The 19,686-nt window shown below is 38.3% G+C and overlaps 1 protein-coding gene across 7 annotated transcripts in view; it reads right to left on the bottom strand.

Annotated features, from left to right (window-relative positions):
• The window catches only part of RALYL (RALY RNA binding protein like), a 376,689-nt gene extending 367,597 nt beyond the window's left edge, over positions 1-9,092 (bottom strand). For 3 of the 7 annotated variants that reach the window (XM_064390416.1, XM_064390400.1, XM_064390425.1), the window contains exons 1-2: positions 7,468-9,092; positions 6,455-6,541 (exon numbers count right to left, since the gene is read on the bottom strand). In XM_064390416.1, the coding sequence (XP_064246486.1) occupies positions 6,485-6,541; positions 7,468-8,550 (1,140 nt within the window). In that variant the 5' untranslated portion in view covers positions 8,551-9,092 and the 3' untranslated portion in view covers positions 6,455-6,484. Of the gene's footprint in view, positions 1-5,122; positions 5,506-6,454; positions 6,542-7,467 lie in introns of those variants that run through there. The other 4 variants (XM_064390411.1, XM_064390447.1, XM_064390432.1 and 1 more) reach the window with 4 other exon arrangements.
• Positions 9,093-19,686: the final 10,594 nt, after the last annotated feature.

The raw sequence follows: 19,686 nt of genomic DNA, 5'->3' as shown, positions 1-19,686 counted from the left end.
GTAAAGGCAGAAGGAAAAGTTAATTGCATCCTTCTTCTTCAGTTTGGGAAAAAGAAAACAAAGTGGATGTGAATTTTTGCAGTAAAGAGAAATTAGAAAACTGACCTACTGTGCAATACATTAGAAAACTGACCTACTGTGCAATACCTCAATTGTTGAGTTTTATCCTGTGAAATCAGTGGCAAATACAAGATGAAAAATGGGTAGCATGTATGTGTGTATGTGTGTGTCCTACTTAGAAAACAGTAGCATTAATCCCCTTTAAAGGTACCCAAAAAGGAAGTTTTGTTTTAATTATGCCTTCAGGGGGCCTGTTTCACAGACACTGCATGGTAGTTTGCACAGAACATTTTTAAATTTTATATTAAATCTATTCTAATATTGTGTGAAGGATCATGTGATAAATATTGTAACTAGACAGAATTAATTTTCTTTTATAAACAGTAACTTGCATTACAGATCAAGCTAGAAGCACGTTGCTGCAATTACCAAATACACAGTGTTTCATTGTAAAAGTCAGTGAGTTATTACTGTAACTCCCTGTGCCCACAAGAGCTGTTAGCATGCAGTAAGCCTAGAGTGCAGGCCTGGTGTGCAAAAATTCACAAGGGTATCTTGGTTACTTTCATTTGTATTGTTCTAAAAAAGAACATGCCTAGGATAGTGTAAACATTTTAGTGCTTTTGCACTCCATTATAACACAAAACAGAAAGGAAAAGTAGCATTGTCAACGCCATGCAAACTAAATTATTTGAGACAGAAACTCCAAATATTGAGTCAGTCTAAAAGTATAAATTACATAAAAATAGAATATAAAAATACTGTATGCAAGGTATACATGTGCAGTGCCTCCTACAAATCATAAAGTTACCCTGATTTAACAATGTGTGTCACATCTCTTTGACAATAGGACCTTCTATGCAAAACTCTGAGCAGAAACAGAGACACCTTTTTATTGAATGAATTCTACTGATGTGATGCTTTCCTACAGAACAAATTTACCCTCATTTCAGTCAGATTAAGAATCTCATTAATACTTGATTTGTGCTAGGTATCCCCTTTTTGTTGACCCTGAACACCACAAAGCACATGACTGACTCAAGGGAGGACCTTGAAGAAGGCAACCAATGTGACTGAACGGGCTGAAAAAAAGGCTGTTGGTATGGGGCACAGTGGGAAGACAGGGACCTGACTTTCACCAGATTATTCAATAGTCACTGAGGTCCAAGAGTTATCATTGTCTTCTTTATGTCTCTTGTTCTTTAAATAATAATGGCCTGTACTGCCTTCTATAAACTATTGCCTGTCCAAAGGGCTACAAGCTGTTCTCAGAGGACTGTAAAATTAACTATAGAAATCTTGAGCTGTTTCCAGAGCTCCACCTTGACTTTGTTGCTCAGAGACTGCACATAAGTAAAGGTAATAATCACTGGCATCAGGAGAAGCCTACCTGGGAAGGACCACTGGTGTGAACCAATTTTAATCAGATCTTTGGGTATTTAAGGAGAAAGACTTTTGAGTATGCAAAGAAAAAAAATGAAGAGTCTGGGGAGTGTCATCAATATTCCACCACATTTATACCCACTGTTGGTCATCACTCATAAGAAATTCACCTCTGCTTGTTCAAACCTCTGCCAATCAAGTCAGATAGAAATATTCTGCTTACTATCATAACTGCATCAGAGAAAAAAAACCCCAAAAAACAGCAACAACAAAAAACAACAACAACAAAAAAACCAACCAAACAAACAAAAAAAAACCCACAAAAAACCCCAAAAAACAAAAAGCAAAAAAACCCCAACAACTTTGTTCCTGAAACAGAAATGCAACTGCCTAATGGTTGAGCCCCAGCACTCCAGCAGGCCAGCCATGATGTAAGGAGCCAGGAGACAAACAGTGATGTATCAGAGAGGCAACTTATTAACTCTGTAGCCTTTGTCAAGAGGCAGGAGATAACATAGATCTGCATAAATCCAAAACCAAGAAAATTAAACTCTTAGGTATTAAACAAAAGTATTGGTTAAGCCCTGAGGGATAATCGACATAAGATTTTTGTTAATTCTCTATGACGTTTAAACATCTTTAAAAATCTCTCTGTGATTCTATCTATTAATCTACATATCTATATTATTATTCCAGAATACAGCAATGATGAAAACATGTTCTTATATTCACACTAAGCAACCTGAAATTTACTTAGTAATTTGAAGGTCTATTTCATTATTTTTTTAATTGTTGGCAGATGATTCATTGAGATGAGAAATCACACTTCATTGTGCAAAAATAAACTTTCTCAGAAATACTGCCAAAGCTGCGGTATAAATGTTTTTGAAAGATTAAATACGTTATAGAGATTAGCGTCATTTTGAAATAGAAAAAAAAATGGGGGAGAAGGTACAGATTATTCTAATGTAGACATGTGCAAAACAATAATCTTCAAGCCATTTTACTCCTGTAATTGTTTAAAGATCATAAAAATAAGATTGGTACCTTCACAAAGGTCAAAATGGTGCACTTTAATCCTTATACCACTTAAAATCAGCATTTTGTTTTCTTCTGTCAGCCTGGATCTGAGTTCCAGGGAGCTACAAACTGGATAACTATGTAGACAGGGTCACAGATTACATAATTTTTCATCAGGAAATACTCAACTTTAGCCTTCTGCTCAGATATTCTGTAAGTACCTAAAACATACAGGATTTGTCTTCAGAATGTGACAGAGCACCATGTCCTCTAAGACCAAGGGAAGTTAAAACTTCATCTGAGGGCAGACCTATCAGTCTGTATAATCCTACAATTGAAACACTATTAAGCCTTTTTATCTTTTTATCTTTTAAAACCCAAAATGCAGGAAAGGAAAAAAATAAGAAAAATTACACTATGAAGGAGAAACAAACTGCCATAGAACAATGTTTTAGAAAGCTAGAGAGCTAAGATATAAGTGACCTGAAAAGATATAATAAGGTAAAAATTTTAAACACTTTAGCCATCTTTCTTTAGCCATTTATTCCTGAAAAAAGAATGTGATACAGTATTACCTCAAACCTGTTCATGCTCCTTTCCCCAGTAAGAATACAAATTACTAAGCCAATATGTAGAAAACTCTTGAGAGTTTAAAAAACAGAGTTTTGCAGAAGAAATTCCCAAGAGTTCTTTCCTGTTGCAGTGTAACCAAAGAAATGCAGGTTGGTTAGGCAGAGTGAAGGAAGGTCCACATGGTGCAAACCGCTTTTCACCAGAAGGCATGGCTGTGTGTGTGGCTTCATGTGGAAATGTTTGGGCTGATGTGAGAGCCAGAATTCAGATTGCAATATTTTCAGCTGAAAGCAGAACAGATCAGTCTGGGCAGAAGAGGATTTGAATGTAGCTTCCCTGTTTCTGCTGCAGCATGACTTTGGGCAGAGCCGGTATCAACATCCCCTCCCAGCACCAGCCACACTTTTAGGGACCTCTCCCAGTTAAGCCCAGAAATCATGAGGGAAAAGGAGCTGCAATTGCTCTCTAAAAATATACTATACTCTGAAGAGCAAAGACATAGAGAAGGAGCCTTACTGTTTAAGGTCAGCAGTGGCACAAAAAAAAAAAAAAAAAAAAAAAAAAAGAGAGAAAAAGAGAATAAACTATCTGAAAATAAATTTAGGATAGAAATTCAGTTTCTAAAAGCATAAAAAGTGAGGCTATGCCCCACCTTCAAGAGGTGCAGCGAGAGTTTACCCAGGTAAATGTAAACCAGAGTTTTTTGAATCTGAACAAAGTACGAAGATCAGCCTAGTATCACAGCAAACAGACTTCATGACCACAGGCCACTCTAGTTCTAGCTCCCATATTGAAAAACATAAGAAGATAGTCTTTTACCAGTTCAGGCCACTACAGCAGCTAAAACCACATATTCATGAGTCAGCACACTGGATGCTACACAGTTTCTCATTTCCGTTCACCTGTTCTTCTTCATTTGCAAGTAAATACTGATGATAATAATAGCTATGGAAGAAGAAAGAAAAACTGATTTCCAAAGGGTTCAGTTTACAACCCTTTATAAAGGTATCTTAAATCCCTGTACTGTCCTGAATACCAAAACAGATGTAAAGAAAAATAGAAGATGTCATTTCAGTCTAGACTCCCATTACTTTCAGAAGCTAGGACAGTATGACTACATCCCATACTATATAAGGAATATAATGATATCATCACTTGCAGATACAAGCCTGCAATTTGTAGGCAAAATTTTTATTCATCTCAAAAGCACAAAAGGACAATTGTCTTTGACACTAACTATGGCTTTCTAAAACATTAGTCACAGCATAACTATAGAAGCACCAAGCCGAAACCAATTCCATCAACCCAGATCCTGCTCTGCCCACATACTGCACAGAGGTAGAAGGATTCTCTTTCAAAACTTGCTCCTTTATTCCTATTTTAGGTCCCAAGGCTGTTTGATATATATGAACTCCTACAACCTCAGAATGCTGCAAATGAAATGTATGTATGTTAATTACCATACTACTCAGACAACAGGTGCTTTGTGGATGAAAAATGGTGCTAAACAGAAAGTTTTAAGAATGCACTTTCTCAGACTTCAAGATAAGACTAGGTGAGCAGGATTAGCTCTTCACTCAGCAACTATCTGTACAAAATTACTCACACAACACACCTGCAGTATTAAAAGAAAGGACAAAAGGATCATTCTGGAAACTGTTAGCCTAGTTACTTTATTTCAGTGCTTTAGCAGTATCAAAATATTTTGCTTACCGGGAGTTGCACCTAATTTAAAGAAAGCACTTCATTTAAATAAAAGGAGGGATGGAAATAAATAGAGGGGTGGAGAATAAAGTTTCAATCTCTCATTTCTTAATGGCTTGCTTTTAAATTAAATAGTGAAAAAATAAGCAGGCTGAGTCTTCTTAAAATGTGGTGTAATGACCCAACAGATCATAACTATTTTAGAAAAGTCATCATAATCTATCATGGAAATATCTCAGCTGGTTTTTAGACACATGAATTATTGACCCTGTTATGCTGCCAAAAGTATTTTAACATGTCAGAGCAGAATTCATGCATAAATATGTGCAAAATATTTTTATTACAGTAAAACTGGAAAAAGCCAGTGTAAACACATAATAGTTATGTTTCTACAAAGATAAATGAATTTATTTATTTTTCAATGTGACTAATTGCATGATGTATACACTTACACTTTCTACTTTAAAGGAAGCTGTTACATTGCAAGAATATAAACATAAGCATCAGAAGCCTGAAATTTCCAAACGCATTTGTAATTCTCTGAATTATATTTGCTTACATGACAGTGACAAAAGAAATATATCCCCTGTAACTTACTTTAGGTTCCACATCTGAATACATGGCATATCTTTATAGTCAGTTTTAGATCCTTAAATGTTCTTTATATAAAATACAGTTAGCAATCCCATCACAATAAAGTAAACAACAGAGAATATCACAGAACATTCAGCTCTTGAACTTCAGCATATTTCACCATATATCTCTCTGGAGGGAAAAATAAATAAAATAAATAAACAAACCCCAAACAAACCTACCCTGTCATCTGGAAAAATCTTTCCAAATTGTGTTTTACAGAACCAATATCCTGTCTGTACATCAGGGGCAGCCTCTGTTAAGCATTTAAGTGCTCTCAGTGAAAAGTAACAGTTTCTCCTCCAATCCTGAACTCTCAGTAACCATCACGGAAAGTAACAGTTTCCCACTCCTTGTCAGCCAGTGGGACTATTTAATCATCAAACAGAAACGAACAACCTTCAAGCAAATATCAGCTTCTGATTAATCTCCATCCCAATGAATTAGACTCATAAGAGGCAACCCGCTGCCTTGTTTACGCCTTTTTAATATGAAGAGCAGAAGTTGGATATAAGGGTTTTCTGCCCTTAGGGCTACAAAATATGCCTCATGTGGCAGTGAGCCAGCTCTCTGAGGGAGCTTTGCTGCTCCACAGCAATTTTCTAATGGATAAATTTAAGCAGACACACACAAAAACACACGAGTCACCACAATACATGGCCGGAGCTATTGTTTTTGTCTAAAGTCCTGAGAGCATCTGTATTCGTACCGAGGATCTCAAGGTTCCATCCAGTTTCGGTTTGGGCTTTACTTTTGGCTGTTTTGTTTATTTGGGATTCTTTTTTTAAATGCAACGAGGAGAGGAGGGGTGTCTGGATTATTTTTTTTTTTTCCCCCAGATGACTTTCCCTCTATACAGCACAGCACATAAAACACCTCTCTTCAGCTTTAACTGATCTAGGCTCAATTAGTGCAATATTTTGCACACATCCAAGCAATCACAAGGCAGAGATATTTAGTGCAGTCCTCATGTGTATTGCACAGACACGTTTAGAAAGGAGTGGAAGGAGATTTCTTTAAAAAAAAAAATCTCACAATGTAATTTACACAGTGTGGAAACGCCTACAAGGAGATGAAGTACCTGCACTGGGGAGATGTTCACTTGTTCACTTCATCTTCCGTTGACAAGGAAACCAAACCGCACTTCATTCTCCAGGAAAACCTTCCACTGCCATCATTTGAAAATGTATTTATTTGTATATATGTATATATCTATCATCATCATCATCATGATAACAATAACCATCATAAAACACTGCTGGCAAAAGAATAAAAAGTGAAGGTGCAAAATGTGCAAAAGTAAGGATCATCTCTTTGGCTTTCTGTTTTGCTTTGTTATCTTTAGGAAGGAAAAAAAAGTATTTAAAAATGATGACTGCAACATGCTGCAAGAAAAGTTTCAGATTATAAACAGGCATCAAAAACTGAAGAAGAGGAAAACCAAAAAACCCTGCTGGTTGCACTGTTAAAAAAAAAAAAAAAAAAAAAGAAACAGTAACAAAAATAATAAAATTAACATCTTGCTCTGTGGCTTCCACCAGTATTGCAAGATTACAAACTCTGTGTAAACACTGCTGTAAAATGCATTTGCAATTCCCATCTCTTTAAGGAAAAAGAAAAAAAAAAAAAGCCCTTAAAAAAACACCCAAAAATAAAAATAAAACAACACCAGAAAAAAATCCTCTGCAAAAAGAGTTAGAAACATGCCTTTTTTCTTATCTTTAAAAAATAAGCATCATATTTCACATCGCTTTTCCGTGCCACAACAAAACCAGTTGCATATATAGATATATAGCTACTAAATGTATATCAGTTGTTGCTGGACTGGCAAGTCTGTGTTATTAATATTATCATTTTTCATTCCCAGTGACTCCCGGCCCCAGCAGCACCTTTTGCTCACAGTTTAGTAACCATCGCATGCTAGGAAAAAAAAACTTGTCATCAGCAAAAGATCAAATCCATTTAAACAATAATCAAAGAGGAAGAAGAAAAAAAAAAAGAAGAAAAAAAAAAGAAAACAAAAAAAAAACAAAAGGAAGAAAAAAAAAACAGGACAAAAAAGGAGGACAAGAATGTCAGCAGAAAGGTACTCACCGAGCGGGAGTAAAAGGGAGGAATAAAAATGAGAGTTACTATAAAATACAGTATGGCGGTGGAAGAAGGAATGAGGCGCTTTTTTTTTCTCTCCTCTCTAGTCTCTGCCTCCGGCAACCGCCACGTGATCCGGAGCCGGGCGGACTCGCAGCCGGGAGGGCGCAGCGGCGGCGCCGGGCGCGGACCCAGCCCGAGCCCAGCCCGCTCCGCTCCGCTCCGCGCCCGCCGCAGCCGCCCGGCTTCGCCGCCGCCCAGCGCTCCGCGCCGCCGCTGCCCTCGGCAGGTGCCGCTGCCCCCGCGCTCAGACACGCTCTGCTCTGCTCCGCTCCGTTCTCTCACTCTCTGCCGCCGAGCGCGGGCACGCAGCCGGCCGTGCGGGCGGGGTGCGGAGGCGGGCGCGTCCTGCGCGGCAGCGCAACTTGCTCGCCGGCGCAGCGCGAACTTATCGCCTGACACCGCCCGCCTGTTGCCCTCCGGCCGCGGCGCCCCGGCCCCGCCGCTGCAGCGCCGCTCGCCCCGGGAGTGGGGCCGGCGGCGGGCGGAGCGGAGAGCCGGGGTTTGCCCTGGTGAGGGGTGAGGTGCCCCCGGCGGCGGCCCCGGTGCAGCACCGGGCTCCGAGGCGTGTGCGCCCGGGTTATCCCTCCCGCTGATCCGGCGGGGGATGGGGGACTGCTCGCGGGGGTACCGCGTGTGCGCGCACGGCAGGGGTAGCCCGCCGCCCGGCTCGCCGTCTGCACGGGATGCCAGCCCTGATTCCTCCGTGTGTGCGGGGGTGCCCCTCCCGCAGCTTCGGCTCAGCGTGGGTGCGCGTAGTACCCCGGCAGGCAGACAAGGCAGGCAGGGGCATCCCCTGCTGTAGCGCCAGCTCCAGGGCACCGCTGCTGCCGGTGCAACGTGGGCGGCGGGGGGGTTCCCCTGTGCCGCTCCTGCTCCGGTGTGTGCGCAGCTCGGGGTGCTTCCGTGCCGAGCGCCGAGGTTGCAGTCACTTTGCGCCCAGTCATGTCTGAGCAGCGCTGCTCCGGCTTCCTCCGGAGAGCGGTTCCCATGTGCAGCGGGGGAGAGGACAGGTACCACGGGTCCCATCCGCTACTGCTTCTGTTTCCGGGCCTCTCCCCAGCTGCACGGCTTCTCCCTCCTCCCGTCCTTCCAGCGGCAGGGCTGATGCTTCCCATGACAAAGTTACTGGCCGAGGTGGGAATCGAGTGTTTTCGGAGGGGGCCATTCACCACTGGGCCCGCTCCCGGGAGCAGCCCGCAGGTGCAGGTAGCGTGGCGCAGGGCAGTGGGCTCCGGCCGGGCTGACCCCGGCTGGGCAGCCTCCCTCGGCACCGCAGCTGCCCGCAGTGGTGGAAGGGTTTAGGGTCGAGCCCCTCCGGACTCAGGTGCGGCCCTGAAGCAGCTCCGTGGCTGGCCGGATAGCAGCTCTGTGTCTCCCTTTTCCTTTAACGTACAAAAAATACACTGGAGGAGACTGTGTGCTACTGTTGCTGAGAGTTCCCTCAAGACGCTTGCTTTTCCCTTTTTAGCTCTCCTCGCATGTCTCCTTATTAACAAACGCAGCAGTCGCAGGGAGCGGCGGCTGGGGCTGAGAGCAGCTTTGCTCCAGCTGAAGCAAAACCTGCTCAGCACTGCCAGGCCACAACCTGCCGCCTCGGCTGTGTCCTCACTTCACTGGCCCCCACCCAAAATGTTCTCAGCTAACAATCACACACAAACTAACTTATTTACTGCTTCAGCAGTAGAAGAAAGAGCCACAAAAGATAAATTAAGAGAGGAATAGAAGCACACATCTGTGAACCAGGCACAGTGATGGAGCAGTCCAGCCAGTATTTTCCAATACCCAATACTGCCCTGCCGTACTGCCTCCTCCCCCCTTCTTCTTCACGTCCTTTTTTTTTTTTTTTTTTTAGACCCCGTTTCTTTTCATCCAGGTCAGGAGGCAGGAGATACTGTCAGGTTATTACTCTACAAAAATTACTCTGACCAGTCAGAGGATGCCCTGCTATATAAAAGACTGGTGAGGGCACCAGCCTTCCTTCTTCGCATCCTCACACAAAGATTTTCCCCTTGCCCTGACCGTTTCTTTCTTTCCTTTTCTGTATATCTTCCTCAGTGTTTCCAGAAAATTAAAAGAAGTGCTCCCTTTCTTCTTTGCTCTCAACTTCTTTTATGAAATACAAAAAGAACACTGTCCAAAGTTTAAAAATATATATAACCAGCTATGGTTCCTTGCTTGCTTTATATTTTGGCACTAGGCTTGTTTTGGCATTTCATAATTTTCTTCCCCTGCTATGTTTGGCTCCCAGGAGCAGAGCTATACATCTGAGAAGGTTTAAAACAAACAAAAAAGCAAAATAAAGGAAGTCTTTAAAGATTAAAAAAAAAAACAAAAAAACCCAAGAAATTGGAGCTTTTAGTATGAAAACTAACCAACTTAACTGTACGAAGTTGCATGTACACGTGGCAATAAACTCAATCATATTGTCATGATAGTATCACAAACTGTCATGTCTTGAGGTTTCAGGTGTGGGAGGTGTATTTCCTTGGATGGTGCACTTCAATTTTGCCTAGCTCTACGTACTGCATGTATAAATACATTATAATGACTGAGGCTTTTTTTAACGATATTTAACTTCAAAACATATTTGCGAAATCAAGGCGTGAATAACAATCCTATTTTGTTGTTGCTTTTCAGTTTCCATTACTGTTTATGTACTTTTGAGCACATATGCCTTCCTGAAATAACAACAACAAAAGTTAAAGGATAGTGTTTTAATGATCCAGTGTTGTACAATAGATCTGACTTGTAAGTTATTTGTTGACACATATAGAGGATCAGAACATGTACATTTTGGACAATGTATTTTATGTATTATTTGTTCAGTAGATTCCAAGAACTAGGAATAAGGTAAACTTGCAAATATGTGTGTTCTTCCTCTCAGTGTGAATGTATTGACTGGTTATTCTGTAAGTGAATTAAAAAGTCATTATGATACACTTGGCAAATGTAAATATTCAAAGGTTCAGGGCAGCTTCCAGACCAGGTCTAGAACAGTGCTGAGGGGATCAGAAAATGTAAATAAATTACTTCCTCCTATAGCTAGCAGTAAAAATTGTGAAAATTAACTAGTTCATAAGAACTTAACCTTACTTTTACCTATGGAATCATCAAAGTATGCTTCTGTCACTTTTCCCCTTACAATCCATTAAGATGAAGTAAGCACTAAAGGGTAAGAGGTGCAAGAGGTTTGGCAGGGGTGCATGTTTGGAATAGGTAACAAGCAAGAAAGGGCTTGGAATAACGCTGTTTTCACAGAATCCCACAAAGTATTTATTCATTGGTGTCTAGTTTCTACTTTCTGGCCACTCCTGCTGGAAGTTTCCTTCAAGAGCAGTTGAACACTTGATGCTAGACTGAAATGAGGGAAAGTTCATCACATTGCTTGGTTATGAACAGTGCTCAACAAGTAAAAGAATGCAGTTCAAAAAGAAGGAAAAATAGGAAAATTTTGAGATCAATCCAATGCATGCAAATAAGGTGTCTTCTGGCATTTTTTACACCTTTTCTTCTGCATAACAGCAACTGAGTTCCATTGCAACATGATTAAGAGTTATCCTCAAAAGTAACAAAGAATTCTGGGCAGAAAGTGAATGAACCAGCACTTCTACACTTCTGCTTAGCTACCAGCATAGAGTTGCTTCCTAAGGTTCCCAAAATATTGTACTACACAGCCAGTGCTCTGTGACTTACACTGGGCTTGCTAGCCTTTAGTTACGCCATCCCAATATTTCATATCCCTTTCCTGTACCTTTGCAGTACCACTCCTCCCTCCCTTCCACCTCCCCCCAAATAAGCAGAAATAAATATATTCTGAGATTACCTAATTGCCTATAATCTCTTTTTCTTGACTGCATTAAACTTCTGTGCCCTTAGCATAGTGCTGCTGCTGTATATACACATTGCTTAGACAATTTTCTTCCTTTTCTACTGGAGCTGGTATTGGAGAAACACACTGTTGTTTTTTGGAGTTTTTTTTTAATACCACTTTCAGTGCACTTACACTTTCCTAAAATAAAGAAGCTTCTCTTTGCAGGTAGTAAGCAAATAGTTGGAGTCCAGCACTAAGACTCAGATCCATCACTATGACTCAGCAGCCTGAGAGCCAGAGCTCAAGTTGCAAACAGGTGCAAACAGCTATTAGTATCTCCTATTGCACTGGCAGAAGTCAGCTAAAACAATACCAGATGCAAAAATAGCAACAGTAATAATAAAATAATGATAAAATAATTAGTGGTCCTTTTTTGAAGATACAGCTGCCTGAGCTTGATTTAAAGGCTAATTTGTATGTAATCCCTTTGAGACCATTCAGTATAATTATAGGTTTATAAGGTTGTGGTGGGTGGTTTTGTTTGTTTGTTTGTTTGTACATGTTGTTTATGCCTACCATGAAAGCAGTAAAGGGAAAATTAGTTGACCGGTAATAACTGTTAAATGAAAGAATTACTTGAAGTGAGCCAACTATTACCTTTTTAAACCATTAAAGGAAGAAAACTGCATTTCTCAAACACTAGAGATTTAACCATCATCATTGAAATCCATTTATGTGTTGGCTTTATTTTGATTAAATTGCTATACCTTAGACAATGTCAAGTTGAATTACTTCACATTTTTAAAGTACACTTCAGTTCATGTGATAAATGTGTTATTTTAGAAAGAACTTTCGTTCATCTGTTTATCGCTGCATGCTATCATTTTTCTTGCTTTTTTTTCTACAGATGTATTGTTAATTTTAAGAAAAATCTGTACTTGTTCTCCTTCTACCTCTCTTAGTTTTTTTAAGACACTATTTATCTATACAGTGAAGATAACTCAATTCTTCTTTTACCACCTTTTCATCTGAAATTTCCAAGTGTCTGAGCAGAATGAGGGTTAAAAAGTTCAGTAATAAATGACAGAAGGAATAATAGCAAGGCAGCCCTGTTTAAAGGAGAGCAGATACAGTACCTGAATGATACACCCACTATGTAGAGAAATGGAATGAAAAATAGGGAAGACTTTCAAGGAGCCCTTTTTACCTGCTTTTGTCAGATGAGAGAGCTTTCTGAGAGGGAGGAGTTTTTATCTACTGAATGCTTTGTTCTGTGTAAAGTTCAATCTTTCAGCCCATGTATACTGTGCTTTTTGAAACAATCCTGATCTGAGGACAGAGCAAAGAACAAGCTTTGTGTCCTTAAGCTACTATTTTCACATGCTATTTTATACATAAATGAAAAATGACATCTGCATTAAAAGTCACAGAGAATCTCATGTACCCCAAACATCTTTCCTAGTTTCAAGATTGTTCCCTTTTTCTCTTTTAATGTGTTCTTTTCCTGAAGGGGTTAATTAAAAAGTAAAATTTAAATTAAGTGTATGTTTATTTGTGAGTTTTGCAATAAGACTGGGAACACTGTTAGATAAGGCAGCTTATGACCAAATTCACTGGTTTGCACCATCTGTTCCTGTTCATTCCTTGTCTGTATGACAATATTTCTATCTTTCCATTGAAAAATAATTCAAAACATACTTTCGGGGCAGGAGGCTTGTGGTTTTGTTTTTAGTTTGTTTCTTTTTTTTTAACATGTGGGTTTTGTTTGTTTGTTTGAATTGTGTTGTATCTGCCAGAATTAAATAACAGCTGATGGCTAGCACTTATGGTTGAACACAATGGCATTGAAAGCTGAGAGCACATTTATAGGGTTAATCAGACACAACACTGGAAAAATGTGCCCTTACCTGAACAACTAGTGACTCAAGAAAAATAGAATATGTGGTACAGAAGATTGAAAAGTGAGAGAAAAAAAGAATGTCATGAATTTCTGCCACTTTGAGAAATGGAGTTGGAGACATTTTTAAAAATTAATCTAAACTGAGAAACCTGTCTTTGGTAGAAGCAATGGGAGAGAGGGGCTTTGTCTTCTGTGAATGTCTCATGTGTTCTCTTTGTCTCATGTGTTCAAACTGGGCATGTAAAATGAACAAACAGATATTAATATTTTAAAGTTTAGTTTAAGTGATTCAGCAACCATAATGTACTTGTGTGTGAGTCAGAACTCAGTTTGCCACCCAAGCGTTCCTCTCCCTAAACTTAACAAGAATCCTTGCCCTTCTTGCCTTCAGCTCCTTCAGTTTTCAGAGATGTGAATGAGACATGAGCTACACACAGTGTCCTTCTTTTACTACAGGGCATTATTTTGCATTCTGAGTACCATTTGTGTGTGTTGCATAAGGCAAGGAGAGATGAACAAATAAGTATATGACTACACAGCTGGGCTTTATCATAATGGTTGTTCACTAAGAGGTGATATAAGGTTGCATACGCAATTTTAATTCAGGATTTTCCTAAAGAAAAGAAATTGTCATTCAATTGTTCATAAACAATTTTTTGCATGCAGGAAATGCACATATATCCCTATGTGCATATAGGTACACCTGCATCACGTATCCTATTTGGTTTTTGACCCTGCATTCTAGTTATGAACAAGAGCTAATTTTAGCTGGTTAATGAGATCTGACATGGTTGCAGTCCGTAGCAGTATGGCTGGAGGCTAGCGGATTTTTGTATATGTTGTTTTATTCATGTGTTGTCCTGGAGAGGATTGGAAACATTATGTAAGAGTGTTAAGCATTCAGTGTCAGGCTCAAGGCAAAATACAGGTAAAAAAAAAACCTCCTTCAAAATAAAATTATATACCTTTTAACAACTCTCTTTTTTTTTAATGGAAAGACAATTTGTAATAGAGCATGTCTGACTCTAACCTCTGCCATCCCATCTGCCCTTCATAAATGCAGAGAATTTCTAGACAAGGGAAGACTTGTTTTATAATTACATCAGGTAACTTGAGGCCAGTCATTTTGAAAAAAATATATTGGCATTCTGAATAGCATTCATTACTTTATCTTCTCTTATTTTTATCTTTACATAAGCACTTTTTCATAATCACAATTTATTTTCTTCTACTTGTCAAGTTTTATATTCTAGGACAGCATCCCATTCCCTCCTTTGAGGCAAATCACCTTGTGAGATCATCAGACGTGTTTCCCTTTTTTCACCTTCCTTAGTGCAGATGCACTAAAGATTCTTGGGGTTTTGTGTTTGGCTCTCTCAAATAGCTAAATCTCTGCACTGCTGCAGCTCTCTGAGCACCTTGCTTCTTGTAAATGACTCAGGCAGAGCACTCCCTTCCCTCTAGCAAACAGGGAGAAAGCCTGGAAAACTGTTCTTGGGAATGATCCTCCTTCTGGTTTACATCGCAAATTACTTCCATTACAGGATAACGCCCAAAGGCACAATCCAGCCTGAAATACAGTCATCATGATATATAAGATGCACTTGCTCTTAACATAAGTTATATAACTAGAAATGTTTACAATTCTAAAGCTAAATGTCATTGAATTGTATGTTTCTGAATTTTAAGTTTTTTAAAATATTTTTTTGGCAGTTGCCAATAACTCTCAATTATTGTGTTGGATGAGAATTGAGTATTTTAAAAGCAAATGGAGACAAGATGCACAAAGTCACCCAAATAAATCTTCTTTTCTTTGAGATTGAAGCAGCAGTTTAAGCATGAGCAAAGCTTGGAAAAAAATCAAAATTCTTCAAATCTGATAGCTCCTTTAGATGGGTAATTGCTGCAAAGACCACTGATACTCAATTCAATCTATATTCTGCTTGCCAACTATTGCCCAAACACCATCTCCCTCAAAAGAATGAAGTCTGCAAAATTTCAGTGTGTGTTTCAGTTAATTTTTTTTAATAGAAAACAAATCAGAAATTGCCCATGAAAACACTGGTATAGTCTGATCTTCAGAAACTCCAAGGAGTCACAAAATTTTGTTATAAGTTCACAACTCTTCTGACAGTCAAGCCCATGCTGTTCAAGATCATTAACAATTTAGGTATCAAGAAATCTGCTTTTCTGTGAAAATACACCTTTCTCTGAAAGAGGGACAAGTTTGTGCTCACTTTTTAATGGGTAAATTTGCTATTGTAGGAACAGTCAAAGAAAGAAGCACTTCATTGATCATATTTGAGTATGCTTAGTTTGACATATGCAGTGTTTCCATGTCAGACAACAAAATTTCTCATGCAAGCTATAGTATAACTATTAAAAAAGCCATCCTAGAGTAGTTCAGACTTGCCTTAAAACTTCACATTTCCCCACCAACCCAGTAGCTTTAGTATCTTTTTTTTTTTTCCTACTGGTTAAACCATTTCCCAAGTTTCCCATGTCAAATGAAATCATTTTGAACTGTATAAGCTTAAAGCAAACTCCAGAAATATGTTAAGTAAAATGCCTAATCACACCAAAGAAATAATAACAAAATAAGAGAATCAAGTATTCATATGAATGCTGCCTTCTAGTAAATTTTGAAGGACGTATTTTCCTAATCGAATTGGGAAATGTCTTGCAACTTAATTGGAAAATTTTTAGATAATTTTCATTTCTTTTAGAGCACAAAACAGAACATTATTACAATGGGAGTAACACCACAGGTTATTTCTAAAGGAGATACCATTTTTCACTCTTTTAAGAAAAATTCCTCAGTCTGTGACTTTTGCATCTCTCAACATGGAAGATTTTTTTTCAGTAGCAGCCTTGCTCAAGTACAGAGGAATGGCTATTGGAAAACTTTGGATTTTGTCACTAGGAGAACTTTTTCTTCATTTCTGAAAGGTATGAGAGAAATACAACTACAAGCACCAAGGTGACCTTGGATAAAACAATTATTGATAAACATATTTTTAGAGGTTTTTAAGAGGAACAATTATCAATTTCTCATGATAGAATTATAGGTATTTACAGGAATGCTAGCTCTTAGCCAACACCTAGAAAGTAGCAGTGCAATTGGTAGGAACAATAATTTAGCATTGCCAGGATGATCTTTGAATGAGTATCAAGAAAATGGTAATTAGGTCATATCAGCGATATCAAGTGAAGATAAAAGTAAATAAGTAGCCCAGTAATACTTTCTTCTAAGCTTTCTCAAACTTGCCTAATGTTTTTTCCCTTCTGTATTCCACAACATGACTGCAAGTTGGAATGAAGTGCATTTCTATTCATATATTCCTCTCATCTACAGCCTATCTTACTTAACCGTTCAGAAAGGAACTATATACTCTTGGTTATAGTGATGCTGACAGAGAGTTGCATTACAGCTCAGAAAGAATAATATAAACCCAGGAGAAACCAGTGGATTTTGGTGACCATTTTTATGATTGAGAATAAGAGGGAGGAGAGAAGGAAGAAATAATGAAAAAATGAACCAGTCTGCCAAAGTTAATATTATTGGTAATGTGAGCAATCTGCCGGAAATACTAATTGTTGATGGTTTCTAGAATAATAATTAGAATGTAACCGTTCATAAATATAATTTGAGGTAATAAAGAAGTAAATCTTAGCCCAGTAAATGTAATGTAATGAAAATAAAATATTATTTTCACCCTCTGTCTAAATGTAGTCATCTGCATGTAAGAAACATATTCGGTGATTGATATCTGATATTAAAATATTTCAATAATAAAAATCCTAAATCAATGTGAAAAGAAGTTTAACTTTTGATATAAGCAGCACATACATTTTTACATGTCCATTTTCTTTTTATTATGTACATGCACATAATACACACAGAGAAGTATAACATACCATTCAAATAATTTAAGTCTGTAGGAAACCACATTTCTTAAAAATAACAGGAGTCTCTATATTTCAAGCATTCATTTAAGTGATCTTTTTGCAAGTAGAGTATTGATTTGAAGTGAATGCTTTTGTGAGTAAACATTACTTATATTATTAAAAATTTGCAGGAAAGGTTTTCAACTCAGTGGAGATCCCTTTTGGCTTGCTACTGCTGCACGCTCTGTGAGGAATTCTTACAATGTGGATTATCATTAGCCTTTTAAAGCTGAAAACGCTCCTGTAGCTTCCTCAATATGCAAGAAAAGAACTCTGCTTTAAGAAAAGTTTGACTTTTGAGGAGGAAATAGTAGTGGGTAGATGAATAAAGAAATAAGCAAAGGCTTCATCATGGTACATTTAGCTTATTTGTCCCTTTTTAATTCAGTTTTGTTTCATTGATTTGATATTTATCTCTGCATCCCCATCTTTCTCCTGCTAATGCTATTCTGTGGATATGCAGTTGACCTGGTTTTGACAAAATTATTCTTTTTTTTTTTTTTTTTTTTTTAAATCCACAAATGTTTATGCAGGTAAGGATCACTAAATGTGATTTAGGCATGGCGTTATGGTGGGAGAGCTGAACTTATGGTATCATCTAGAAAGGTTTAGTGGTGACAAGTAATCGTCTTGTAAATCCAGACTTCTCATTGCATAGCTAGGTTAGAATTTAAGTTCACATTGTTAAAAAAAAAAAAATCCCAAACCATAATGGTAGATATTGACTCAATAAATTCTAATGACATTTGGAGAAGGTTGAGGAAGAGGCTTGAATTTGGATAATAAGCCAGCAAATAACCTGAAGAGTGGTTTAGAAGATAAGTAAAGTGTATTTTTTCACATCTCTTTGAATATTTTTGAGAGAGAGAGAAGAAATATGCCAGGTAATAGAGGTTAGGGAGAAGCTGCAAGAGATATAGGTGAAATCTGTAAGAATTGGAGGAAAAAGGATAGAGAATTAAAGCCAACAGGAAGTCATGAATGCAAATATGGAAGAATCATTTGAGTAGGTAAAAAAGTGTTTGGTTTGATATTGCTTGAAGTAGGAGAAGAGAAATATTTTAGGTCAGGCCACAGGCACTTCTCGTAAAGAGAGTATGGAAAGGAATTTTTTAACTAAAAATTGCAGAAATGTAAAATGAGTTAGTAATCACAGAAACTAGTTGAAAGTTTCAAGATAAGCAGGGATGTGCTGGATATTGACCTGATAATAAAAATGAAGTGTGCCTTATAGAAGTAATATTCGTCTTGATAATTTCCCAGAGATTGCCTGTTGGCATTTTTTTGGAAAGTTAGAGTAGAAAGTTATGAGTTGTGAGCTATTTGTCTGTGTCTGGTGAGATTTGATACAGTCTCAGAGTGTGATCATAGTGCTTAATAGACATGGTCAGGAGAGAGGACAGCTGGCTGCAGGAAAGGAGTACGGAGCACAAGTTACCTCAGTAAGGTCTGTGTTGTGTAGCTATGTCATTGAATGGGCAAATGGAAGAATAAAAGGAATTTCATTTTATTTGATTTATGAATTGGTGACTCTTTACCATGGCAGCTGAATCCCTTAAAATATTTAGATTTTTTTTTGTAATCTGTTCAAAGACTAAAGCTCTCTATTGTCTCCCCTTTTCCAAAGAGAAGGAACAATCATAAAGTATGTCTCAGGAGTATCTCTAATTCCCAGAGTCTGAGCCTGCATAAATGAGAGTAAAAAGCTTTCTTCAGTTTCATAGAATCCCCTCTGAATCAGTTGGCTGAATACAAAATAAGCATGCATGGAGGAAGGAACCCTCTTTAACTGTCTTTTCAGCAAGGCTTGGGTTCTGGCTCATGCATCTGTTGACTTCACAAGTAATTTTAGCTATTTATGCATAGGTGAATATATCTTTACAGAGAAACAGAATTTTACAGTGCATGTGTTTGCGGCACATGTCCTGTATTTGTGAACAAATTCAGTAACTTCTTTTTGTTACTGTGTAGCTCTTTAAGATTGTCTACTGTAATTATTGCTGTTTAAATCTTCATTGCACAAAGAAGCATGCAACACATTTCTGTAACCCCTCAATGCATTGTCGTAACTTTTAGAGGGATTGGAAGATTATTAGTTCATTAGAACAGGATGAAGAACACAGCCTGGAGCTGATGTTCAGGTGCTTCTCTCTGTTTCCACATACAAAATTTCCTTACTCGAACAAGACATAATATCTTCTGTAAGAGACATACACTTTGATTGCAACAAATGTATGCAAGACATCTTCAGTGTCTTCTACTTAGACTAGCACAGATTTGTCACAATTGGAATACTTTCCTCTTTGGGTTTTTTCCTAACTGGAGTGGAATCATGTAGTAATATACACTAACAGAAAACAATGCATATACAGCACAGGAAAATGTTTAGTTCCTTAGAGATAATCAAGGGATCTTGGGACTAGTAGCTATTGTGTTTGTAAATAGAACTCTTCAACATCTATGTAGGAGATCTGTAGATAATATGGTGATTTTTCTCATGGAT

Source organism: Passer domesticus, chromosome 1 (assembly GCF_036417665.1).
Source record: "Passer domesticus isolate bPasDom1 chromosome 1, bPasDom1.hap1, whole genome shotgun sequence".
Classification (NCBI taxonomy): Eukaryota; Metazoa; Chordata; class Aves; order Passeriformes; family Passeridae; genus Passer; species Passer domesticus.
This window is presented reverse-complemented; position numbering and strand designations above follow the sequence as displayed.